The sequence below is a fragment of the Camelus ferus genome, chromosome 6 (assembly GCF_009834535.1).
Source record: "Camelus ferus isolate YT-003-E chromosome 6, BCGSAC_Cfer_1.0, whole genome shotgun sequence".
NCBI classification, from domain to species: Eukaryota; Metazoa; Chordata; class Mammalia; order Artiodactyla; family Camelidae; genus Camelus; species Camelus ferus.
This window is the reverse complement of record NC_045701.1, coordinates 31,132,210-31,158,726: the sequence shown is the minus strand read 5'-3', so window position 1 is coordinate 31,158,726 and position 26,517 is coordinate 31,132,210. Positions and strand designations below refer to the sequence as shown.

The window sequence follows — 26,517 nt, the reverse complement described above, 5'->3', positions numbered from 1 at the left end:
CCTGATGTTCAATGTAGAAAATTATGAAGACACCAACAAAACACTTTTAGGACTAATAAATAAATTCAGTAAAGTTGCAGAGTACACAATGAATATACAGAAAAAGTTTCATTTGTACACACTAATAATAACTATCAGAAAGATAACTGAAGAAAAAAACACAATCTTCAACTAAATGAAAAAGAGTAAATTCCAGGAATAAATTTAACCAAGAAGGTGAAAGATCTTTACCCTGAAAAGAATAAGACATTGATAAGGAAATTGAAGACAATAAAAATAAGTAGAAAAGCATTCCATGTTTATGAGTAGGAAGGATTACTATTGTCAAGATATCCATCCTAACAAAAGAAATCCACAGATTCTAACAAATCCTTATCAAAATACTCATGACAGTTTTCATTGAATAGAACAAATATTACTAAAATTTGTATGGAAGCCCAAAGACCACAAATAGCCAAAGCGATTTGGAGATAAAAGAGCAATGTGGATATTCCCTGACATTAAAATATACTACAAAGGAATCATCTAAGCTCTCTGCTACTGGCACCAACACAGACATACTGTTCAATGGAATAGACTGGAGAGCCCAGAATTAAATCCATGCACATACGATCAATCAACCTATCAGAAAGGAAACAAAAATAAGTAACAGGGAAAAGTGCACTCTTCTATAAGTGGTGTTGGGCAAACTGGACAGCTAATAGTTAAAGAATGAAAGTAGAACATTTTCTTACAACACGTATGAAAACGAACTCAAAATGGATAAAAGACTTAAGTGTAAGACCTGAAATTATAAAACTCCTAAAACAAAATATAGACAGTATGCTCTATGACATTCATCACTGCAATATATTTTACATCTGTTTCCTCAGGCAAGGACAAAAAGGACCCAGAATAAGAAAATGGGACCTAATCAAACTAAATTTTTTGCATAGTGAAGGAAATCATCAATACCAAGAAGAGGTAACGTAGTGAATGAAAGAAGAAATTTGCAAGTGATTTGTCAATAAGGGGTTAATGTCCAAAGTATATAAAGAACTTATACTCTCAATATCAAAAGCACAAATAATCTGATTTAAAAAGTGAGAGAATACCTAAAATACACATTTTTTAACAAAGAAGACATACGATGGCCAACAGAAGTATGAAAAAATACTAAACATCTTTAAACATCAGGAAGATGGAAATCAAAACCACAATGAGGTAATCACCTGACATCTGTCAGAATGCTGTCATCAAACAAACACATAAAAAAGAAATAACAAGCATTGTGGAGGATGTGGAGAAGAGGGAACCCTCGGTGGGAAAGTAAACTGGTGCAGCTACGATGAAAATGAGCATGAAGATTCTTCAAAAAAGTAACATTAGGACTGCCATATGATCCAGCAATTTCACTCTGGGTATTTGTCAGCAGAATACAAAACCATTAATCGAAAATATATATTTACCATAATGTTCAGCAGCAGCATTATTTCCAATAACCAAGATATGGAAGCAAACTCTGTATTCATTCATATGATTAGATAGAGAACACACACACTCACACACACACGTACACACACAAAGAATTAAAAAACAAAGATGTCTTGCCATTTGGGACAATATGGTTATAGACGATACAGATCTGGAGGGTATTATACTTAGCACAATAAGTCAGGCAGGGTAAGACAAATATTGTATGTTTTCACTTATATGTGAAACGTAAAAAGCAAAACATATGTATAAATTTAACAAAACCAAAAGACAACAGATATGGGAACAAATTTGTGGTGACTGGAGGGGAAAGGAGTACAGGTGAAAGAGGGAAAGAAGTTTAAGAGGCACAAACTTTCAGGGGTAAAATCAATAGGTTATAAGTATGTTATGTAAGAGAATATACTCAATATTTTATAAAAACTTTGGTACGTAATTGATAAAGTATCAAATTACTATGTTGTGGAACTGAAACTAATATAACATAGCCAGTCAGTTATACTTCAATAAAATTTTTCACTACATAAAATGAAAATGTGACTTTATGTGGCAAAAGGGACTTTGGATATGTGATTAACTTAAAGTTCTTGATATGAATTTTCCTGGATTATCAGGGTAGACCCTAAATATAATCATAAATATCCTCTATTTACCAGAAACAAATAGACTGCCAGAAATTTCTCCAGCAAAGATGGTTTTATTCTAGATCAGAAGAGAATTGCAGTTCAAGGTCTGTAACCACATCCAAGTCCCCACATGGCGAGGGAAGGAGAATGTGTTTACAGAGAGGAGAAGTGGGGAGGGCTGTAGTAAACAGAGGGTCCACGGCTTCTCATTGGCTGAGTCTTTGCCAGGAGAGAAGACAAGTCCTTCTTCTGCCCTTTGACCTCTGCTCTCCTCACGGTGCATGAGTGCTCCCACTGTCTCCCAAGTCTATGTAATTGTGATTTCTGTTGATTTACTTTTTACACCTTGTGAGACAGAAGCAGAAGGATATTTGACTGCAGAAGAGGAAGGAGCTGTGGTGGTGGACGCAAGAGGTTGGAGAGATTCAAGAAAGGGTCATGAGCCGAGGAATCCAGGTGGCCTCCAGTAGCTGGAAAAGACAAGGAACTGAAATCTCCTTCAGAGCCTCCAGAAGGAGCCAAGCCTGCCAAGACCTTGATTGTAGACAGTGAAATTGATTTCAGACTTTTTGCATGTAGAAATACAAGAAATAAATTTGTTTTAAGTGATCAAGTTCATATTGAACCTTGAGTTTGGTCTGTTGGCTTTGCAGCACTGGTAGGATGTACTCACAATCGCCTGTTGGGACGCACTGAGGTGGACCTGAACGTTCCTGAGACACCCGGCTAAGCTGGATGATATCTTTATTGGAGTGACGTTTCTTTTAATCCCTTTCACATTTCACCATCTTGGAGTCCAGCATACTGTGGTAAAGATGTGTTTTAATTCTGAATTCTGTCCTCTTATCAGCTACTCTGCTAGTACCAAGTTAGACGTTTTTAGTGCGGAAGGAAATGCAGATTGAGAAGGAAGATAAACACCAAAGTCCCAAATCGGTAGGGTGAAAACGTGTCTGTGATTAAAACTACACTGATGTAGGTGAGGACTGATAAGCCCTGCAAATGCAGGTGGCGGCCTCACGGTGAGACTGTGGCTGGAGGGGGCTGAGCCCGCTGAGGGTTGGTGTTCAGGCTGCAGGTGCCCGGGGAGCACTGTGCTCACAGCACAGAAGTAAGTCGCCGAGTCTGTGGTCTGGGAAGAGGAAATGTTCAAGGAGCTGCGGCGTTCTTTAGCGACTGTCGTGGCACTGAATCTTCCATCATGCTTTGTCCCTGAAGCAACGTAAAACAGGTGGATGAGGCGGCCCCCAGGGTTCTGATGATACCAGTGCACACTGGTCACAGAGCTGGAAAACTTGCACCACAGCGTGGAGGTGGCTCCCTCCTGGAGACTCAGGACTGGAGGACTCTGCTCCACATCCTCCCCTGTCACACCTGATGAGAAACAGAGAAACAGTCACAGGCAAGGGTAACTAACTCCTACAAAACCCTGAAAGTGCCCCCGGGGATGATGAGAAGTCTAGAAAGTCTGCAAGACTTGTCAGCTCCCATCCCTCCCCCCTCAACAACACTGCAGCTGCTCAATCCTGCAGATTCCCTGCGGGGCAGCCCCAACTCACAGCAAACTTGGGCAAACAAAAGCCCCAGCACAGCGCCCACCAGCCTCTTCATGACGCCTCACCTTCTTGCTGGGAGGTTTCCACTGTAAGATACTTAACTCATCAGATGGTGAGTCTCATGATTGGTTCTGGAAACATTCCAGCCCCTGAAACCAATCAGCTCACCCAACAAATCCTGCTCAAGCCCACACTTTGTGACAGGAAGCCCCACCCTCCTGCCTCAGCTGCGCTCAGACGAGTGACAAGGGCTGGAGGGAAAGTGGGAACAAGAGGGGTCATTATTTTATGACTGAGGGACGTTTTTTCTGAGAACATTTCGCAGAAGAGAGACTCTAATTTGGAATTTGAGGGAGGGGGTGGTAATTTTCGGAAAGAAAAAACAAAAGTAGTTATCTAGCCTGATCCTTCTTCTCAGATGGCATGGATGTAGTAGATTCTTGCGTAAGGAAAGTGTTTCCCAGGAGTGCTGAGGATCCATGATTTCACGTCTCTTACGTTCTCATCTGTGGTTCTGAAGGATGCTCACAACTCAGCACAGTATTCACAGCAGTTGCTGATGCTGCCTAGAGCACTTTGCAGTATTACACAGTATTACTTTTAACTGTATATCTTTATTCTAGTCTGAACCTCCATAATGAGTGATATTATTTACTGTAGCCACAAGATAGACATTGAAACTAGAACTGTAAATAGTTTTATTTCTCTTAAAACTCTGTCATTTAAAATTAAATGTACAAATTCAGTTGTATATGCATTTTAACACCTGTTTCTTTTACATTTTAAAATCTTTTTTTTGTATTTTCCTTTTTAGATATAGTAGTTTATTTTAAAAGAAAAATAAGTGGTTTCGAAAACATATGAAAATAACTCTCATTTGAGCGCTTACCTCAGACTCTGTAAATGATAATAATTCTCCATAGTTGGACTTGAAGCCAAAAAGGATGGGAAAGGAGGCCCTGTGTACTTTCATTGAAGTAGAAAATGAAGTGATCTGCAGACAGTGAAGATCTGATGGACAGTTGAAGGATGTGGCAAATGTTCACTAAAAGCCTTGGGAGGAATAGTGTAGAAAAATAAAGATGATTAGGAATCAGTAATTTTTATTGGACACAGTGGGATGAAAAACTGATTCAAAAGGGAGAAAAGAGGAGACAGGTGCCCTAGGTGGGTCACTCAGAACCACCAACGCCAAGATCCCACTTGAAACTTTGGCATGACACTGTGATTAACTTACAACGCCTGTTACTGGGCACTGCTGCGGGGAGAAAGCCTTTTCCCTTTCTACAACATTGTCCGGATGTACCAGGAGAGATAAGGAGCTGCACTGTAGGAATAGCTGCACCTCAGCCCCATGGGGGCTCCTTCAGAGACAGTGATGTGACCATCGGCTGGGCCACTGACTGGGCTCCAGTTCCTCCTGCAACGTCAATGCTGAGTGAGACCAAGACAGACCTACTTAGAACAAGACAGTGTTCCAGGCTGAACGATGTTCCTTCTGCAAAGGCAGGAGCATGTAGTACAACGTTACTTACTCACTGTGAAGGGCATTCCAAGCAGCAGGAGGGTCCTTGAGAACATGGCTATGCAGGGAGGAAGCGGAGAGCTGTTCTCTGGAAGCTCCCCATGAAGAGCAGAAAGTAATGTGCCAGACTGTGAGGAATTCTTTTAACTGGGAAAATCTGAGATCCAAGAGATCCCTGTTTAGGCAAGTTCTAGAGACTATTAGGAGGAGGTGCTTCCTTAACCTTGACTAATCCGGGTGTTGAGCCTGTTCAGAATGTGCACCTGGGTGATCTGTGACTTAAGGGGCTCCTAGGAGGGAAGCAGAACTTTCATTCGGGGGGTATTTCCAGTTTATGCAACATCGCCCCCTGGAGGCCAACAATAGAAACAAATAAAGTCTCAGGCTTTTCTGCCCCATCTCCTTCCTGCTCTGATCTAGGCTTGAATTTCTTAGCATTTTAACCTGATTAAAAGTAGTATTTTCAGGAGTCTGGATTTTAAGGTTCTTTTAATATTATTAATTAAGTAGCATTATTTAATCCTTCAAAGTTAATCATCCTCATTTTATAAATGAGGAAACTGAAGAAAGGAGGAAGGATGTTATGTATCCAAGGCCACCGTAAGTGACAGCTTGGAATCTGTCCCATTAGTGTGATTCAAGAATCTGTGTTATTGGCCACTGATAATTCAGCAGCACAGCTTTTAGACTCGGCGTTGTCCTCACCTATTAGAAGGCGAATCAAGTCCTTTTTTCAGGTTAAAATATTTGCCCAAGGACATATAAGGATTAAATGTTAATTCTACTAGACTCCACACCTAGTTCCCGATACGCTGTTCTCTGGGATACAGTGCTGCTCTTTGAGAATAGATGTCATTTCACCAACACACACACTCAGAGCAAAACTCAGAAGATAACAGAAACTAAAGAAAATCCCCTAGGAACCCAAACACTGACAGGATGGGCAGTGGAAATAGTATCAGAGAAACCTCACAGGGTAACTAGGGAGGTACGTGGCAAATAATAGAAGCCTGGTGTCCTGACAGAGAAGGAAAGAGGAGTTTCAAGAAGGAAGGGGCTGTACAGCGGAGCAATTGCTGTATAAATGTCTGTCCAGTGAGATGATGACTGAAAAGTGCCTACTGGATTTTAGCAGCACAAAGATCATGATTTGAGTCTTTCTGCAGAAGCTCAACTGCAGTAACGATGAGACAAGGGAGAAAAAATTTGAATATAGAAATCTCATTCTAGAGACTGACCTGTGAAGGGGAAGAAAGAGACATGGTGTTAAAGACAAGGATGTTGGAGTGGTAATAGTGGGGTTTTTAAAGATTGGGATGTATTTACATGATTTTGGGAAGGACTATAAGCAACGTATGAAAGTTCTGCAGAGACAGGTAGGAAGGAATACGGAACACAGGTAGGAGGACTAAGATTTGGCAAGAGGAGAAACAGTTGTGTCCAATTTTACTAGAATGAAGGGGGAAAGAATTGTTTGGGTTTCAGGATGTGAAGGCAGAAACTGGGAATATCTATTAGCTTTCAATGGAATCTTTTGTTGTTGTTGTTGTTCTTATAAACAGGAATTAAGTGCCTCCCAAGAGAGTGAATAGAGGAGGTTCTGGGTTAGGAAGCCGGAGCAGCAGGAGAAGTTTGGAACAGTCGCTGTAGGAACTGACAGTGAGAGAGAACTACAGAGAACAAGAATACTCTCCCGGAAACACCGCAGGTCTAGTTAGTGTTGAAGGTGACAGCACGTTTCAGGGACACCAGTCTGTACATGCGTGTGATTTTCTTGAACTCTGCTTGTCAAATAAACACAGTAAGAAGGCAGATATTTATGCATGATTGGGATTAATAAGATCACTGATATGACACAGAAGTGGGGCAAGAACAATGAGGGTTAGAGATGATGGCTTTTCTCAAGTCTTAATGCGTGATTTGTCCTCTAACATCTTGGTGTTTTGCTCTCAAATGTGCATCACCTGCTGGGATGGGTACTATGGTCCATTTCTGTGACTTTCCATCTGATTCATTGTTTGGCTTTTTTTTTTTTTTTTTCTTACTACTTCTTCCAGTAAGGCAAGAGTGAACAACAATAGTTTTTAGAGGTTGACAAACTCACATTTAAAAATAAATTTAATAATTGGTGCTAGCACTTATTAAGATTGTAAATATTGGCATCTTTTAGAATCTCTTGAAGGCTTAGTGTTCTAATACATAGAGTAAGTCTCAGAATAACTCTTCATGAAATGGTATGAAGATGAAAATATAAAATATATTTAGGGCTTTCCTAAAAAAGACACTGACTTTAGAGGCCAAAAAGAAATCCTAGGTAGATTTGACATTATAAGAGGTAAAAATCTCATTTAAAAAATAAAAGGAAGAATGATAGGATATAATATAAAAATAAAAGCAACATATTATCTAAGATATAAAAATAATTCCTACTGATAGAAATTAAAATAACCTTATTGAAAAAAATCAAAAATTAAGAATAAATATATGACCAAGGTCAAATGACAGAATGCCACTGTATAGAGCAATGTTGACTTGAACGCTCTAAGGATCCGGAAAATGCATGTAGAAGGATTATATTTGGATGGTTACAATGAAAAATACTGGCAGTTCCCAACTGGTAGAAGATGCAAAATGCACATTTTCACCCACTGTTGAAGTGTCACTGTTTACACCACACGGAGGGCAAGTTGTCACTTTCTCCAAAAATTTTTAAATGCATCTTTTTTGGACATACCAATTGCACTTTTAGAAATCTTATAAAATTTCCATGTATATACAAGATTGAATCTACAAAGATGTGTAAGACAACTTTCTTTATGGCAGCAAAGAATAGAAACAAATATTCATTAATAGGAAAGTAATTACTTTAATGATGGAATGTTGCAAAGTGCTAAATAGGCATCAAAAAGCATGATGTGGACCTCTGTGCTGTTTTCAACTCTAGAACTATTTCCAGGACAGCATTAAGCAAAAATAAGGTGATTCTTCCCTCATAAAGGGAAACGCCCTCGCAGCCAAGGCTGCAAAGCTGCAGCCAGAGAACAGCGGCCTTACAAGCTGCAGCTCTGCTACCTGAGGACCAGCCTCTCCCAAGAGCACCATCCTATGCACTTGAAGAGGTTCAATGGGCTAAACACAGGGGGATAGAAAAGAATCTTTGTGGTGGCTGACAAAAGATAATAAGCTCCGCATTCCTGGGGACAAACAATGCAAAATAATTAAGCATCTCCACGAGGCCACCCACCTAGGGCAGGACTCCATGCTCAGACTAATTTCTAAAGGGTTCCTAGGCAAGGGACTGTCCCAAACTGTTAAGGAGGTCACTAGGGCCTGTGAACTTTGTGCCCGCAATGACCCAGGGAGTCACCCTATAACCCCACTCCTATTCTGCCCCACACAACATCAGGGAACTTCTCCAGGGGAAGATTGGCAAATGGACTTTACCCAGATGCCCCCTTGTAAGGCATGGAAATAGCTGTTGGGATTCATAGACTGCCTTTACAGGATGGGGAGAAGCTTTTCTCACCAGAACGGAAAAAAGCAATAGAAGTGTCAACATTTCTGCTCAAAGAAATAGTCCCGAGCTTTGGGCTGCCAAAAAGCTTACAGAGTGATGATGGTCCCTCCTTCACTGCCAAGGTGACTCAACAGGTTTCCTCCACTCTGGGTATTAACTGTCACCTCCACCCTTCCTGGAGGCCCCAATCCTCATTAGGAGGATGGTGGAAAAAGCAAATCACGTTCTGAAAAGAACACTTGCTAAGCTAAGCCAGGAGGCTTCAGAAACCTGGGTCTCCCTCTTGCCCTTGGCCCTTCTAAGAACAAGACCGGCCCCTGAGGGAATTTTAAAATTTAGACCATTTGAAAGGATGTATGGGAGGCCCTTTTTAACTGCAGATTTCCTGTTTGATGAGGAGACCCATAAACTAGTCTCCCACATTGTTAGCTTAAGCCAAGATCAAAGTGCCCTCCAGGAATATGGAAACAAAGTGCTGCCCTTTCCCGCAGAGAAAGAAGTCACAGTCCCCATCCAGTCAGGGGACCTTTGTCTTACTAAAAACTTGGGAAGGCGGGGTCCCCTGAAGACCAGCTGCAGCCAACATGGAAGGGACCATATCACATCTTACTAAGCACCCCAACTGCTTGTTAACCAACCAGGAATTGCTGGTTGGGTGCATCATCCAGAATAAAACCTGTAACTTATAAGCCCCAACAGGAACCAGGAAAACCTACATTGCAAGGCAATACAAGACCTCAGGTCCCTGTTTTAAAAAAAACAACACCACGTAGCGATGATTACAACAGTTCATAATTGCTTAAATATATCCAATTAAAGCTCCAAAAATAAGTATTTAAATATGTTACGGAAAATGACAGGCCAGCAAAAAACAGGTGCCACTTGGAGGGTTGGAGTACTCAGATGTGTTACGCCGGCGGGCTCAGAGGGGCTTCTGCTCCGAAGCTCTGAGCACCTCCAAGAGCTGTGCGTGGGGTTTTATGGGGTTAAGTACAAGGTTGGGGTATTCGTCCAATAGGCATGGAACAGCTTTAGCAGCATCATTATCACAAAAGTAGACACAGGGAGGCAGCAAACCAACATTTCAAGGCCAGATATGTCTCTTTGAAAATCCAGCTGGCTAGCAACAAAACAAATATGAACAGGGAATCAGCAAACCGACATTAATTAACTTAGATTTATGATTTAGCCCAACAGAATTTAGATCAGTAATCTGACACTTGTTACACTTAGATTTGTGAGTCAGCTTGTAGCCCTGCCCAGCTTTTCCTTCACAAATATACAGTGAGAAATGTGCATGTTTTCAGTAAAAGAGTTTCGTAAAATACAAACATTTCATGCATAATCAAGATTTTAAATATTTAACAAAGTCTAAAAGTTCTTTGTAGCTCCAGCTAACTTTGAGATGCTTTAAAGGAAACCTGGGGCATCTTAGATATTAAGTTAACTTGGATATTTTTCATATATTAAGTTAAATATAATCAGTCATAATTCTAGTAACCGCAAACTAGTCTCTAGCGATTACAGATGTTTAACCATGACTTTTAAGTCTTTTTGTCGTTACAGACTGTCAGACTGCTGCTACAAAGGTGCTTCATCTTAAAGAAAATTCATCTGAAGTCCATGGAAACAATGGGTTACAGCAGCCCCATGTCAGATAATGGCCATGTGAGGATCCCAGCCCACCCCCTCGGCCATTGGATGCAAAAACAAAAGGCTGTCCTGCCCCTGGGGCCCCTAGATTAGGCATTCAGAGAGTTTTACTCCCTGATAGGCAGGGTCATCGCCCCTACTCAGCCCAAAGCAGTTTCAGAAGATGGACCTTCACCCTCTGCAACTCCATAAGAATATGGGAGTAAAATCTCTTAGGGGGGAATGAGACAGGAAGGGGGCAGGGCACAGCCATTCAAGGAATCACACAGCAATTAACACCAGAATGGTCAGAGTCAACCCCCAGTAGGCCTTGAGGCTCAGGATGATGAGAGGTTTAACTTCTAACAGATCTTGAGCTTCATTATAAGCCCATTGTAATATAAGCATGGTGAATGACATGCCCACAGGCACCATGGCGGTCCCAAGGCTAGCCACCAAAGGTCAGAGTGGGAAATGCCCAACTCCTTGGGAATCCCAGCCCCTTCCCCTGGCTACTTAGACTGGTCCTCCCACTTATTAGCAAATGAAGCCACCAAGCCCAGGAAAACTGGAAAAGCAGTGCCTTGTTGCTGCCCCCCTCTCTCCCTCTTTGGAGAAGGCACACATTCTGTCTATGGAATGTGTACCTATTTTTAATCTGAGCACCCAACGCACACATCTCATGGCCTTTCTCTTGCCTTGCAATGTATCTCTGAATAAATCTACCTTTACTCAAAAGAAAAAAAAAATTTCCAGGACACTAGTAAATGAAAAGTCAAAAGACAAGATGCAAATATTAAAATAAATCCAATTTACATGGCAAATTGACTGTGTACATATATATATGTGTGTGTGTTTAAATGTGTATGTAGTTGCATAAGACGATATGGGAAGATATGTAATGGAAAGAAAACACACTTGCATGATACACCTTAAACTCGCAGAAATGCTTTTCTTGGAGAAGGACAGTGGGCGCTAGAGGGGAATGACAGAGATGCAGCCCTGGGCTATCACTTCTGCTCTGCCTGAGGCTTTTATGAAGAGATGGATCTCTGCGTTACTTGGGAAGATCCAAAAATCATGAAAACTCTTTATATAGGCAGGAGTTCAAGACAAATTTAAAAATTGATATTCACTTACTCTTTGTTTCTTTCCAAAAGACTTCTTCATCGCAAACATGCATGCTCCTGAGTAGCAATAAGAAACATTTCAGGTTTTTCTCAGAGAAAGACTACTTTATTTTGGGAAGCAGAACGACTGTAATAATGTGCATTTCAGAACATGGACTTGCCCTGGGTCCGAATGAAACACGCCTTTGGGACAAGTTGGATTATTTGTACTTTCCCCACCTTTCATGTTTAGACAAACACACTGAAACCAACATTCTACTGACATGAGAAAAAGACATGAGAAATTATTGGTGCCTCTTCACTTTGTTGCTGTTAAAATTATGATTCTTACACTCCTCATATTTCGTCTCAGCCACATCAACCAGTGAAGCTCTTATTCCTTGTCCTCTCTCTCTTCTCTTCTTTATCCATATTCTCACTCTTTCCTTCCCCTCACTCCCTCTGACTGCTCTCTGAGTCTCCTTCTAGGTGGCTCTAGATTTGCTCTCAGTGGCTGCAGCCTCCCCGTCCCTCCCCTCCTTGCCACCAGGGAGATACTGCACAGGTGCAGCCCCGTCCGTCCCGCTGTGCCTCTCTCAGGGCGCAGTAGTACACAGCGCTGTCTCTCAGGGCGACCCGGGGCAGGACCAAGGCTGCTGGACTTTCTGTCTGTCGCTATGGTCAGAGAGGCCATGTTGTTGGTCACAGTGTCTCGAAAGCCATGAATGATATACTGTGGACTCTGACTGGGCCTTTGCCGATACCAGTGTATATAGTCATTTCCACCGACTGGTAGAGTGGTTGCAAGGCAGGTTTACGTCTTCTCCTTCAGCAAAATCCTTGGATTTGGGCTGGTCAATCTCAGCCTCAATCACAATCCCTAAGGGGTCAAGAAAATAAAATTAGCTCCTGAGCACAAATCACTTTAAATCTATGGATCAAGGACACAACATTCCCACATTCTCTGAGCCTGCCCACAATTCCAGTGTTTTAATTTGTGTCCTGCAAAAATATCATAGCTGCTCCTTATAGAGACCAAACATACTAAAGTAGATCAGAGATTCCAGAGGCTGTAATCCATGGATTCTTTGCTCAATAAACCCAGAGATTTCTTACAACCTGTGTACTGTTAGGAGATCTTTGGGTCATGGCTGATTTAATCTGTCATGTAGAAGTTCGTGCTCCCCAGCAAACCCAGAGATCAGTCCTCAGTCCCATCCCCAGCATGCTGAACAGAGCACAGGGCGAGGAGTGCAGAGCAAATAACACTTTGTGGCCCCTTGGCCTCAAGGTCACCCCTTGTGGACACAGAGCACTTACCCCAGGTCAGAAGCACAGCTACTCCAGTCACCAGCCTCATACTTCAAGGACAAGCTGGGATCAGGAGCCCGGAGCTTGTGTCTGATCTTAGGCTTAAAGAGGTTCCAGGGAACAGAAGCGACAGCTGCTCATAGACACTTACAAGGAGTGGAGCCACCACTGTGCTGTTGCCAGGACTTGTCAGCCAGTGAGGGAGGAGTTCCTTGTCTAGGTCTTCCTCCCCTGCTCTAGTCGTGTCCCCAAAAGAAGGAGGGAATGTCAGACACCCCCAGGTCACAGGCTGCCCACTGTCATCATTTGAGAAGTTTGAAGTCAGGCTCTGGATAAGGAGCACCATCACAATGACGTGTCTGTCCACAAGCAGTGTCCCATCATCTCTTTCTTAAAGAAACTGGCTGATGCTCCATGAACCTCGTGGAGAACATTGTTAAACCCCAGAAGACTGCACTGTGTTCTGTGTAGGAAGGAGGTGAAATTTCCATGCACATTCTAGAAAATGTGTGTGAGGTTCAAAAGTAGGCAGTGATGTGCTCAGGGGGACAGGAAAAATTAGTATCATTGAGAGTAATTGTAAATGTCCAGGGGCTCAGAGTTCCTCTAACGGTCCCTGGTATCATGCATCGACCACCATCAAGGTTGACATGTCTCAGTGCATGTGTTGTGATATAGTAACTGATGCCATGCATAGTGTGCCCCTCGTCCTCCTGGAACAGTGGTCCTTAATCCTCGTGTCCTCTATGCCCATGCTTGTAAGTGCTGTGCACCGAGGATGCTGAGGCAGAGGGAAAAGAGTAAAGGAAAAGCAGGAAGATGGCAGTGGGGGTGAGGTGTGGTAGAAAAAGTTAGGAGAGGGAAGAAAAACAATATATGGAATAGAGATGATGAGAGATCATCATGGAAGGGAAACAGGGAAAACGCTGTTTGGAGGGGTACGTGGAAAAGGCTTAGGTAAGGGCCCCAGAATCTTTGACTAAACATACTCAACAAGGGATAATATAGTACAAGTTGTCTAAAAAAGAAGAAAGTGTGTCTTCTTTCCTTTTTCTGTGGAACACCAATCTAAAACATAATCTTTCCTTCTCTCCTCCCTGAAGGACGTTTCCAGAGGAAGCAGCCCCCTCTTGTGACTGAATACATGAACTGCAGCGCTAAACCCAGGCCAAGTCAGCCAGCCATCTTTTGAGCCCCCCAGGTTTGAAAGTAAAACAATGAAAAGGAATTCGCTGTAATACCTCCTTACTCATTTTTGTTTCTTGGCCCTATAACGCTTCACAGAGGGTTTTAATTATTTTGATTGCTTTATTTCCGTATATCCCCGTTATACTCGGTTGCTGGCTGCTCTTTGATTTTCCTTTCTGTCTAACCTTCCCGTGTTTAAAAGATAGTGAGTGTTTATAAGAGAGGCTGGCACAGCTGAGGCCCTCAAGAGGGACCTGTCCTGTGGAAATTCACACACATATACACACACACGTCAACAAGCGCTACTACAGAAAATATAAGGATAAATAAAACTGAAATTATTTAAAGTAGGTAGGAATGCATTATTTTCTTATATTAGCAAAAAGCATAGAAAAATTAACAGTAACTTTTTTGTTTGTTAGTTTCTTTGCCTTTAATTTTTAGAAGCTGGTAGAAACCATACAAAGTGGCATTTTGAATAATATAGAACAACAAAAAATACGGTGTGACTGTGGAGAATCTAAAAATAAGCTTTTCTAGTCTACTGGCTCATTTCAGAGTTTTTTAATTTTAGAGGATCTTATCTCTCAGACTGAATGAGGGGAGGTTCTCTTTCTTTGCTTGATGAAAACCAAAATAATGTACTTGACTTACTTCCAGAAAATCAAGAGAATTTGATAAAAGGCTAACACGTCTGTGTGATAAATATGCTGATCAAACAGAAGATAAAATCCTGAGTTTAATAAAGTGTATCAATGAAAATACCAGAAGTCAGTGTTATTAACTACAGGGTCACGATGATGATATGTAGACTATCCCCCTGTTTTTCACTGTTGTACTGTCGGGCCTGGGTCAAACCAGGAAAAGGAAATAACATGAATTAAGTTTCAAAAGGGAGAAGTTACACCCTGTTTATTCATGGGTGATAAACTTGTGTAGGCAGGAAATACAGAAGTGTCCATGAACAAACTGTAAGAACTAGAACTAACAGGTGTGTTAACAAGGCCATTAAACCCCAAATCAATTTCATTTCTAGATTCCAGCCAAAAGCATTAGAAAAAGGAATTAAAATGTCATTTATCAAATACTGTGAACTAATTTAATACAAGGTATGTAAGTAATCTACAAAAATTTTTTGACATTAAGAAAAGAAATTAGAGAAGGCCTGCATAAAGAGAATATCATATGAGTCTAAAGACTCCATATATTAAGATGTCAGTTGTCCCAAATGAATCCACAAATTCAACACAATCTCAATCAAATCACTACTAAGCTATTCTGGTAGAAGCTCATTCTATAATATATATGGAAATGCAAAGACCTAGAATAAACCTTGAATAAGGAAAATGAAGTTTGACTTGCATTTCCAGATTTCAAAACATACATGAAGTCCCAGTAATTAAGACAGAATGTTCTGTTGGTATGAGGATAAAATAAAGACACTAGTAAACAGAAGCAAAATCAAAAATAGGCAATTCTATCAATTAATTTTCTCCAAAGATGCCTATGCAATTCCATGGGGAAAAAGGACTTTCTGGAATAATAGCTAGAGAAAATAGCTGCTTGTGTGTTTTTAAGTACCCGTGTTTGTAGTTGTCTTTACATTTACTTGCTTCATTGCACTGGCTACAATGTCTAGCAGGATGCGGAAGGAGAGTGGCGAGAGTGTGGATATTCTTGATTTGTTCCCAGTCTTAGAGAAAAGTACATAGTCTTTTAGCAGTAAACATACTATTAGCTGTTGAGGAAATTCCCCACTATTCCTAAGTTTCTCAGCGTTTTCACCATGGTGACTGTTGACTATTGGCAAATGCTTTTTCTATATAGATTAATATGATCAAATGACTTCTTTTTAACACTGTTAATATGGTGACTTCTATCAATTGATTTTCAAACATTGAAGAAAGTTTTTCATCCCTGAGAAAAAATGCATTTGTGCTTGGTATATTGGCCTTTTTTTTTACTGATGAATTCTACTTGCTAATATTTTGTTAACAAACTTTGTTTCTATATTAATGAAGGATAGTTCTCTGTAATATTTTCTTTGGTTGGTTTTTTTTGTTTGTTTTTGGTTTTGACTTTGATTTGTTTTTTTTTTGTATGATCTTCATCTGATTTTGGTATAAGGGGAATACGAGCTTAAAAAAATTGGTGAGGAATTACTATTTTCTTTCTATTTTCTGGAAGAAATTGTGTAGAATTTGTGGTAATTTTTCCTCAATGTTTGGTAGAGTTCTCTAGTAACACCATATGAGCCTCGGGATTTTTTTTTTTTCAGTTAAAAATTCATTTCTTCATAGACATTGTGACTTCAGCTTTCTCTGGCTCCTGCCATGAGTACAGCTGAGAAGGAGCTGCTCCTGGAGCGCCACAGCAAGCTTTGGGGACAGGACAGCAGGTGCTTTGAGAGCGCTGTGCGCCTGCACAGAAGTAGGTTCCCACATCTGCAGTCTGGGTGGCCGGGATATGCAGGAAGCTGTCCTTTCTGGTCTCTCCAAACCGAGCTGTCAGTCTCTCCGGCCTCTTCACGACTCCACCCTTAGTTAATAACATCAAGAAGACTGGACGTCCCCCAGGCTGCTGCTTATACCACTGTAAGCTGTCTATAGTGCTGGAGGTATTGCAGTATGTGGTGAAGTTCTCTCCCTCTTGTAGGGGCACGAATTCAGGAATTTGCTTTAAATGTTGTCCATTCACTTCTGTTCAGAGAAAAAGTGGGAGGCATCAGAGTCTGGTTAGAGGTCTATTCTCTCAGCTACAATGGTCTTTCTCATTCTTGTGTGTACTTTCTCCTTCTTTCCATGTCTCCCTCCCCAACTACCTCTTTCTTCCTTTTAGTTTTTGTGTTTTTCTCAACATCTTATCTCTCAATGAGAAAATCTCATTCCTGCAGTTGCCTGCAGATAATAACCCACTCTGCTGAATTCTCTGGGAGCAACCAGGGGAATCCTAAACTCACATGACATTTGCATCCATAAGATCCGAATTGTTGTTATGAGAAACATCTTTCCCCTTCTTCCTCTTCAGAAACAGTTGCTGAATCTGACCACTCCTGATGGGTTTCCCTTGTACAAGCTTCCTCCAAACCCTGCCACTGCCTTTTGGAAAGAAAGGGGAAAGGAGGGACTGCAGGTTGAGAGCCAATCAGACCTACCATGTTTCACTCACCTATTTTCAGAAGGGGGTGGGTGTCTGTGTTTGCAGATGCTGCCCCCCTGTGACTAGATCAGAAATTGCTGATTTTATAACCAATTCCTTACAGAATGCTTTCTAATTCATGTGATATATATGTTTGTCAAGGCTTGAAAAGAAAGCATCTAATCATACAGATACTGCTTAGGGAGGAGTGACTTGCCTTTTAAAAATGGACCCTGTGGTTTAAAACTAGGGCATCAGGAGGAAATAATACGTCTCATTTGTCATGTCCAGCTTCATCAGACTCACGTCGTGTGTGTCTCTGCATGTGCTAGTGGAGCATATTAGGTCACAGACATTTAAATAAATGTGGGAAAGACTCCTGATTTATTGTTAGACGAACTGTGATCTCAAAATGGAAGATAAAAAGCACGTATTTCTCTGCTGTCGTACAGGTTATGAAGGTTTGTAAATTATCCAATGTAGAGTTCATGTTTACTGTTTCACTATGTTACCTTTCCACATACCAGGGACATTAAAAGTCAATGTAATTTGACAAAAAGGCACCTAGATAAGATGCGCACTTTCCCAGAGAGACCATGAAGAGAGACCCATGCGGGGGCCATCGTCATTCTGAGGACGCCTGGAGTGAGTGGTGAGCCCGGCCCTGTCCTTTGGAACTGAGCCCCGGCTTCCAGACGCTCCCACTAAGACTACAGACATAGATAAGTAATTTGAGGTGTTCCAGTACAGTCAAGCCCACAGATGTAAGCTTGAGCTGAGGTATCATGCAGTAATAAAATGGTGGCTGTTGAAAGTCGCTGAGGTTTGGGGTGATTTTTATGCAGCAAAACACAATTGCACTGAGGTCCTGTGGAGAAGAGTCCTGCTGAGGACTTGTGAGAAGTTGGCAAGAATAAATTGTGCATTTTTCTCTCTCTGGTTTCTGATTGCCTCTAACAGCTGGGCCTGGAGCATCTGCTCCTTTCATCAAGCTTCTTTTCACATATGAGGCACAGAGCCCTGCTGCCACTGCTGGGTTGGAAGGAGAGCTCTGGGTCTCCACTCACAGGAGCAGCTGGCTGATTGCTCACGTTGGGGCCCTGCAGTAAACAGGGAGATGTGAGCTTTTCGTGTTCAATGTGACGTTTATAGTTCACTCATTCTTCTCACTGCATGTGACATAGCTTTAGAAAAAATGAGGGACTATTTGAAAGCTTGTGTATCTGTACAAATAGTGAAAATTTAACAGACTATTTTCAATTTCAGATCAATCTGAGAACCCCCAATACTGAGACTTTTGACACATGTTTCCTTAGTTACTTGTGACTTTCATAAAGACATGGACACTTACTTGTGTGGAAGAGCTTTACCCTCTCGCGCGGCGGCAAGTAGGGGCCCAGGGAAGGTGGAGTCGTTGGTCCATCTAAGTAGCTTTCTATCCCTGAAGTGCTGTATAAGCAAAATCAATTTTTTATTCTATGGTGAGAAATGCCATGAAGTGCTGTGTTGCAGCAATGAGCAGATGAGCCAAATTCTGCCCTTGCTTTTTTCTGTGCCTTATGTTTCTACCTATTCAGAGTTAGCTAAAGCCACAGGATTATTACTGAAAATTAGAATTATTGGATTATTAGAATTTTCTTCCAGTGATATTTGTGCAGGTAATGATGCAGACCCGGCTTCGGGGGTTGACCAGCAGCTCTTGTCCGTGTTGTTTCACTCCACCAGCACGAGTGTGCAGTGAGCTGTGGGTTCTCCTCACTCAGGTCTGTGCTCACACTTCCAGCTCTACACATGCAGTTTGCTACCCATGGAGCAAAACAGATTCAACCATTCCCAGTCTGATGGTCAAAGAGATTCATTACTGCCTTGTGAATGATCTTTGAAAAGAAATCTTTTCATGTATGCACATCTTAAATGGTTCCAGGGATTTGTATGCAATCCAATATAGTTTTTATAATACCTATTATTTTTTTCTAAGCAGGAGATAATGACAGTAATAAGATTTTAAACAATATAAATCATAAAAAAAGAGAGAGAAATAGAGCACATAATAGGGAGAGAGAGAGAGAATAGCAGCATAATTCAGGAAGCTTCACAGAAGCTGGATAACTAGTTACTAAGGTAGATGTTGGGAGAAAGCTGAGACTCAAGCTGTTGCTTGAAGAAGCACAGAAGGAAGTTGATCTTGTTGACAAAATCCCAGAAAGGCTCCAGAATTAAAGGTCTCCAGAGGAACGATGGGGTATTAAACTGGTGGATCATTTGGAAAGCTGCAGAGTGAGTGCAGCACGAGAAGCGCGACCAGCGTCATATAACTGGGATTACAAATGTAGAAACTCAAATCATAGAGTCACAGTCACAGACACTGGAGGAGAGACCAAGTGTCATTACATGTGATTTTCCACAGCAAAGGAAACGATAAGTAAAATAAAAAGACAACCTACGGAATGGGAGAAAATTTTTGCAAATGAATCCAACAAAGGCTTGATCTCCAGAATATATAAGCGGCTCATAAAACTTAATAAGAAAAAAACAAACAACCCAGTCCAAATATGGGCAGAAGACCTAAACAAGCAATTCTCCAAGGAAGAAATACTAATAATCAATAGGCCCATGAAAAAATGCTCAGTATCACTAATTATCAGAGAAATGCAAATCAAAACTACAATGAAATATCACCTCACACCACTCAGAATGGCCATCACTGAAAAGTCCACAAAAGACAAATGCTGGAGAGGCTGTGGAGAAAGGGGAACCCTCCTACACTGCTGGTGGGAATGCAGTTTGGTGCAGCCACTGTGGAAAACAGTATGGATATTCCTGAAAAGACTAGGAATAGACTTACCATATGAGCCAGGAATCCCACTCCAGGGCATATATCCAGAAGGAACCCTCCTTCAAAATGACACCTGCACCCCAATGTTCATAGCAGCACTATTTACACTAGCCAAGACATGGAAACAGCCTAAATGTCCAGCCACAGATGACTGGATAAAGAAGAGGTGGTATATTTATACAACAGAATATTATTCAGCCATAAAACCCGACAACGTAACGCCATTTGCAGCAACATGGATGTTTCTGGAGAATGTCATTCTAAGTGAAGTAAGCCAGAAACAGAAAGAAAAATACTATATGAGATCGTGCATATGCAGAATCTAAAAAACCCCCAAAACCTCAAAACATAATACAAAACAGAAATAGACTCATAGACATAGAATACAAACTTGTGGTTGCCAGGGGGGCGGGGGGTGGGAAGGGACAGACTGGGATTTCAAAGTGCAGAATAGATAAACCAGATTGTACTGTGTAGCACAGGGGAATATATACGGGATCTTGTGGTGGCTCACAGTGAAAGAGAATGTGACAATGAATGTATGTATGTTCATGTATAACTGAAAAATTGTGCTCTACACTGGAATTTGACGCAACATTGTAAAATGACTATAACTCAATTAAAAAATGTTTTTAAAAAAAACAAAAAACAAGTGATTTTCAAAAACGCAAATAGCCTACATGAGAAAAAATTAAAATACAGATGTCCATGTAGGGGGAAGGTGGAACTGAAACCAAAATCCCCAATGAGTTAAATGAAGCAGAATTGCCTGTTCTGGTATAAAACAGGCAGATTCCATGCCAGGTGTGTGAGAAAAGTCTTCTCCACCTGTCCACGTGCTGTGTTCATGCATGTAAAGAAATATGACAGGACTGGTTCTTAGGTTGAGTCCCAGTGTGGGAGGGTAAATATTACCCTAGATTAACCAGATTGTTTTAGGTAGGTTTGAGTTACTATCTAGTTCACTTGGAATCCTGGCAAAAGAGGAGGCAAGGGATCTGACTCAGTGACACCACTAAATTGTTGGTGGGAGTCCAGGTTAGTGACGCTTACAGTCCAGGTAGTTTAGGGAGCTACAGTGACTGAATTATTGAAAACACTGTAATTCATTGAATTTGCCTTTTCCACCCGATTTTTGCCTCTTCATCAACGCTGGCACCAGAGCAGCACCAGGCACCGGTTTGGGCAGGGGCTGCAGGTGACTGCAGGGCACTGTGTGGAGGCACAGAGGGATGCGGCTGAGTACCTCAGGCTGGGGTCCTTTGATGTGCAGGGAGCTGTGACCGTCCTTAGTACTCAGAGTGACTCTTACTCGTCCTTCCTCCTTTTCATCCCCACTTAGTGTCATTATAAACAGGTTCTTGGGACTTCTTGCAGGTTCCCATCTGTACCAGTGAGAAGCACAAAAAGAGCTGGAAGGGAAACTGCAGGTGGCATTGATGCTCTCTCCTTCCTGAACGTGCACCCGTGGAGGACCCTGTTTCGTGCTCAAGAGGAGGCTCCCTCCTGTTCAGAAAGACACAGTCAGAGACAGAGACTAATCTCTGCATAGAGTGTTCACTGTCTTCACACCTTCCCAGACAGAACCTAGAGGTGCCTGCCTGCAGCCTCCTCCTTCCCCATCACCACCCGAGACCGCTCAGAGTTGCTTTGGCTGCCCCTGCACTTACCACGAAGATGAAGCCACAGGATCAGCAATGAGACTGGCCAAGGATTCCTCTCCATTTGTCCTGCCCAAGGTCCTCAGCCTAGGAATGTTCTGCAGGCTAGACCTGTGGAATATTCTGCTTCAGAAAACAGGATTCTGCATCTGGTTGCCCAGCCAATCAGAGACAAGGACCACATCAATGTCCTAGAAACACACCAACCATTTCTGCTCTAGAATCAGTTTCCTGTGGTTCACAAGGAGGGATCAAACCTGCTGTCCTGAGACCAACTTCACAAACATTGAGGACATCTCCCCTGAGTCACAACACAAAGAGAACCAGCAACCTTTCAGAAGTGGGCGGACTAATGGTGGACTGCTAGTGTTCAGCTTGAGACGCTAGGATGGCAACTGCGGCAGGAAAAGCACTTGGGCTAGCAAACTTTTATACGAGCTTTCAACAAAATTGTAAAAATTTTCAAATTCCCCAAAATCATAAAGGTTCACACATGCCATGTGCTAAGTTATCTTTTGCTTTATGTACATGATTCTAATACGAAAGTCATGCAACATAATTAGTATTCCCAATTTACAAAATAGAAAACTGAGGCTCAAAGGGATTAATTATCTCAAAGTGAAACATCTGGTACATGGCTTTGTAAGACTCAGAACACATCCCTGTCTGGTATGGAGTACTATGGTGTCTATTCCAAACATTGGAATCTGCCACATCACCTACATTTGTGATGCTCAGTAAATGTTTTAAATGTAATAATTGGACCTTACTTTGTGGTTACATATTCCTAATAGCCACAAAAGGAACAGTCCAAATCTCCATCAGCTGGTGAATGGAGAAACAAAGTTTAGTATATTAACCAACTACTATTCAGGAATAAAAAGGAGTTAAATACTAACATATGCTACAGCATAAATGAACTTCAAAAACATTATGTTAAGGAAAATAGCCAGACAACAAGAAGTCACATATTGAATGATTTCATGTATGTGAAATGTTCAGAAAAGGAACCTATGGAGATACAAAATCGACCAGTGTTTGCCTGAGGCCAGGCATGGAAATAGGGATTAACTATAATTGAGCATGAAAAGATCTTTTTCTGGTGATAAATATGTTTAAAATTGGATGATAATAATGGTTCCATAACTCAGGTAATTTACTAAAAATCATTGAACTGTAATTCAAAATGGATGAATTTAATGGAATGTCATTTAGACCTCAACAGAGTTGTTTAAAAGGGAGTAAGACTTATGTTCTATCTTGTCTGTGTCACAGCCCAAGTATAATGTTAATTTAGTTCAACATGCATATTTTTGTTTAAACGGTGATTTTGTGCCCACAATTTCCCTAGGAGTTCTGAAAATTATGAAAGCAACATTCTCTGTTCTCTGGGGGACTTAAAATATTGGAGAAAAGAGACATCCTGGGAAAACATATAGTAAAAGTTAGCACTTACTAAGATTTTTCACAATCTAAATCTACTGCGGCTTTTCCGCGCTACCCAGAGAGGGGTCCATTCGGCGTTGTTCTGGATTCCCATTGTAACTCAAAGGGAAACTTTCACAATGTTTGGAGCCCTTGATGTCCTGCAAATGAAGGAGGAGGATGTCCTCAAATTCCTTGCAGTACGAACCCACTTAGGTGGCACCAACCTTGACCTCCAAATGAAACAGTACATCCTACAAAAGGAAAAGGAGTGGCATCTACATCATAAATCTGAAGGGAACCTGGGAGAAACTTCTGTTGGCACCTCGGGCCATTGTTGCCATTGAAAACCCAGCTGATGTCAGTGTCATATCCTCCAGGAATATTGGCCAGCGAGCTGTGCTGAAGTTTGCTGCTGCCACTGGAACCACGCCTATTGCTGGCTGCTTCACGCCTGGGAACTTCACTAACCAGGTCCAGGCAGCTTTCCGGGAGTCAGGACTACTGGTGTTTACCGATCCCGGGCTGACCACCAGCCTCTCACCGAGGCATCTTACGTTAACCTGCCTACCATCGCCCTGTGTAACACGGACTCCCCTCTGCACTACGAGGACATTGCCATCCTGTACAACAAGAAGGGAGCTCACTCAGTGGGTCTGATGTGGTGGATGCTCACCCGGGAGGTTCTGCGCATACGCGGCACCATCTCTTAGGAACACCCGTGGGAGGTCATGCCTGATCTCAATTTCTACAGAGATCCTGCAGAGAGAAAAGGAAGAGCAGGCTGCAGCTGAAAAGGCGGTGACCAAGGAGGAATTTCAGGGTGAATGGATGGCTCCCGCTCCTGAGTTCACTGCTACATGGCCTGAGGTGGCGGACTGGTCCGAAGGCGTGCAGTTGCCCTCTGTGCCTATTCAGCAGTTCCCTACTGAAGACTGGAGCGCTCAGCCCGCCACTGAAGACTGGTCTGCAGCTCCTGCTTCTCAGGCCACCGAATGGGTTGCAACAACCACGGAGTGGTCGGAAGCTGTTCATTCCACAAACTCTTAAAAGGGAAGTAGCTTGATGGAAAATAAAGTTTCTAAAAATGAAAATAAATAAAAAATAAATAAATAAATAAATAAATAAATCTACTGTGAAATTAATAGTGTAAATTGACTACGAAACCTTCTTTCCAAAGAAAAACTGAAATATGCACAGGGATCAGCATGGGGGAGCTGCTAAAATCAGGGAACAGTGCCTTCCATGTACTCAAATTTAAATCATGTTCTCAAAACTGGAACAGGACTGTGAAGTGTCTCAGTGGCAAACCTCTGACTTTGTCCGCAAGAAGAGGGCTGCAGCTCTTGTAAATAAAGGAAATCCTGAAAAGCCTCATTAATGTCTCTGAATTTAGAAGAACATAGTGATGGGCTGCTGGAAAAACAGAAGCCACAAGTCATGTTCCCTTTATTCCCTTGAGGTCGGAGCAGCCAGAACACTCAGTGAAGGGGACAGTGAGGGCACCACGACACGATTCAGGAAGCTCACTTGCTGGGAAGCTTGTTTCTATTGGAAATACTGATCCACTGGAAAAATCACCCTCATATTAGCAGGGCTGCATCCAGAACGGGAAAGGCACACTTCCAACAGCCCTGGCATTCCTGCAACGAGTAAGGTAGATGAAGTCTGTGATCTATAGCAACCCACTTTACCTGAAATAGAGGTCAAGCCAGTGGATACACTGAATACACTAAACCTCATGGGAAGTGATTTGCAGGGTGTATATCTTGACAATTCTAGATAAACAACACAAAGATTAGTTCAGCTGAATCTTTTTATTAGTGTTTGAATAGTATGGATTCTACGAAGAATTTTATCTTGCCTACATTTATTCAAATTTTCAAATATATATATTGTTTTGGCCTCCTGTGTGCTAAGCAGTGTTCGGGTATGGAGGGTGCAGTAGTGAAGAGGACATAAAAGGCCTACAGTGCAGTTGGAGAAGAAAAAAATTAAACAAATGAATTTTTTTTGAAATCCAGTTTTGAGAAGTGATACGTACTATAAACACAATACTGTATTGAGATAGAGAGTTACTCTTGGGGTGAGCAGAGGCATCTGCTCTAATCACGATATGGAGGGGAGGAGCTCCTCTGACACTCTCCGTAACACCAGGCAGGTAGTGAACCCTTTCTCATGTGCAATTCACTTTTCTATAAGTAACCAGTATCTTTCTGTCGGGCACTGGGCCCAGCATTGGCACTCATCACCCCATTCAATTCTCATAAGCACCTGTGTGGTAGATACAATCAACATCCACCTTGTAGATATGAGGAAACTGAAGCATAAAAGTCATTAAGACATTTTCCCAAGATCACTCAACTAATGAGTGGCAGATTGAGAAATAGAACCCACGTCTTCGAGCTCAAGCACTTTGCCACAATGCCCTTTGAAAGGTGGATGCACCAACCTGGAAGGGCTCTAGTAAGAATTAAGTGAGAACATACCTGCACATCATCTGGCACAACGCCTTCCCTGTCATAGGCGCTCAGCCAGCGGCAGGCAGCATACACAGTCTTGGGGGGTTGGGAGACAGTGTCTGAAATGCACAGGAGTCTATCTACAAAATAAAGCTCAACATTTTCCTGAGGTACATTTAGCAGATTTTATGTATTGTAAGTATCCATAGCATCATGTTTCTTATGGTTATGGAAAATCAGTTCATTCAGATGTTATACTGAAAGATTGGGTAGCATATAATAATATGAAAAAAGTATACCAAGCAGTATTTGCTACAATTTTTAAATATTTTTTTCATCATTGGCTCTTCCAAGATATTTCTATACTACAGTAAAGGACAAAGTAGTAGACAGAATTTTACTTACCAGGGAAAAACCTCCCAACTTGTGCAAAAAGGCCCAGCTTTCTTTCCAAGGCAGCCTAGTAATCTCCAGCTGAAATGACCCCAAGTATTATCTTCGTTGTCCTGAAGCCAATCACTTTCACATCTCGAAGGCAAAACAGTAAAGCAGCCAGACCGTTCTCCTGAGTCCTTGTTCTCACTGTTCATACGGTAGGAAGATGGTTGACATTTTGGTCAGTGATGCTGCCTCCTACTGTGACCGGGCTTCCCACCATCCACTCCAGGAGCACTGGAGGGCGGCAGGGAGGCCAGCGGGAGCCTCACAAAATACTTTAGCAGGCCACCAGGTGGCAGTGCTTCAGCTTTCATTCTTCATACATGCAAAGTGCTGGAGACAGATTCTCAAAAAGGAAAATAGAAGCATTTAGAGAGAGCATTCACAAAGGGGTGACATCTGAACAAAGACATAAAGGGAGTGAGAGGTACAGCATGTGGATGTTTGAGGGGATAGCATTGCAGGAGGAAGGGCAAAGGCAAGGAGCACAGGTCTTGATAAGGAAACGTGGGTGGAGAGTTTAAGGAACAATATCTCATCCTTCCCTGCAGCCCCTTCTCTCCCCAGCACACCGCCCTGTGAGAATCTTGCTAAAGCCTTCAGCGCTGTCAACTGGGTAG

General features: G+C 41.9%; 2 pseudogenes and 1 gene segment (V, D, J or C); 1 reads left to right on the top strand and 2 right to left on the bottom strand.

The window, feature by feature from the left end:
* Positions 1-2,524: 2,524 nt before the first annotated feature.
* LOC102522720 lies at positions 2,525-3,710 on the bottom strand. The segment is given in 3 exon segments: positions 2,525-2,569; positions 3,121-3,473; positions 3,659-3,710. Coding segments are annotated over 3 exon segments (450 nt in total).
* Positions 3,711-11,433: 7,723 nt separating this feature from the next.
* On the bottom strand, positions 11,434-13,112 carry LOC102516811 (annotated as a pseudogene).
* A 9,521-nt stretch (positions 13,113-22,633) lies between these two features.
* On the top strand, positions 22,634-24,126 carry LOC102517067 (annotated as a pseudogene).
* Positions 24,127-26,517: the final 2,391 nt, after the last annotated feature.